At 38.7% G+C, this 1,159-nt stretch overlaps 1 protein-coding gene across 1 annotated transcript in view; it reads right to left on the bottom strand.

Annotated features, from left to right (window-relative positions):
• Positions 1 to 327: 327 nt before the first annotated feature.
• Positions 328 to 1,159, bottom strand: part of LOC110313828 (zinc finger X-chromosomal protein-like) — a 12,116-nt gene continuing 11,284 nt past the window's right edge. The window contains exons 2-3 of the mRNA XM_021188238.1: positions 430 to 945; positions 328 to 368 (exon numbers count right to left, since the gene is read on the bottom strand). Coding sequence (XP_021043897.1) covers positions 328 to 368; positions 430 to 945 — 557 coding nt within the window. The remainder of the gene's footprint in view (positions 369 to 429; positions 946 to 1,159) is intronic.

Below are 1,159 nucleotides of genomic sequence, written 5' to 3' on the forward strand. Positions count from 1 at the left end.
GTACTCAACACTGCAATAAATAAATATATAGATTAAATTATCATATCTATAATACCTTGTCTGTTTTTTAGGAAGAAAGTTGAAGATAGCTCCTCAATAGAAAGCTCATATTTGTCTTATGTGCCTGCTTGCCCTGTGGGACTGAGCAACTGCTAGATCCTTGGACTTCCATTCACAGCTGCTACTGACCATTGTTGGGGAGTTGGATTACAGACTATGTAACAGGACCAACTCTACCTGTGAATTTCATCTACAGAAACAATTTCAGATGGAGGAGCAAAAAGAAAAGAAAAAAAAAAACTCTGAATAAGCTTTAAAGATGTAGTTTTAAGGGCCATTAATACTGACTTCAATCAGAACCCTAGGACCTAAAAGACAGCGAAATATAAATAAAAAAAATTTTAAAGCCTGGATTCTGCAATACTATACTTGGGATCCCATTGGCATCTATGACTGCTTCAGAGGCACAGTCTGCTACCAACACTTCTTCTGAGACAACATCAGCAGCCAGAGGATCTGTGACGATTTCTGCTTCTACTACACTATCATGAACCACATGTTCAACGTGACCAACGTCAGACACATGTATAGATTCACTTGTCAAGACATGTTCTGGCATAGATATTGAGGCTGAAGTAATATCAGAAGCTAAAACATCATCTGGAACTGTGCAATGTGTTAAAGAAACTTCTTCGGTTACATCTGAATCCAGCACTTGTTCAGGGATGATGACTGTTTCCGATACATCTGCTTCGTCCATGATATCTGTACACTGGACATCTTCTATAACAACATCCTCAATAACATCTTGGATTACAACTGAATCTGGGTCATCAGGAACATAGTTATGTACAATTATGTCGGAATCCACAACATCTGACACATAAACCGTTTCTTGAACTTCCACAACAATTTGATTACCATCCATGTGTGTAGCACCAGCTCCTAAAAAATAAACAAACTCATAAGTGTGGTAGTTTGAATAAGAATGGCCCCTATAAGCTCATATATTTAAATGTATTTGAGCAGATTATAAGGATTAGAAGCTGTAGAGTTGTTGGAGGGTGTATGTCACTAGGGGTGGGCTTTGGGGTTTCAAAAGCTCATGCCAAGCACCAGGCCTAGTGTGGATTTGTGCATGCAGGTGTATGTCTATCTC

Source organism: Mus pahari, chromosome X (assembly GCF_900095145.1).
Source record: "Mus pahari chromosome X, PAHARI_EIJ_v1.1, whole genome shotgun sequence".
NCBI lineage: Eukaryota > Metazoa > Chordata > Mammalia > Rodentia > Muridae > Mus > Mus pahari.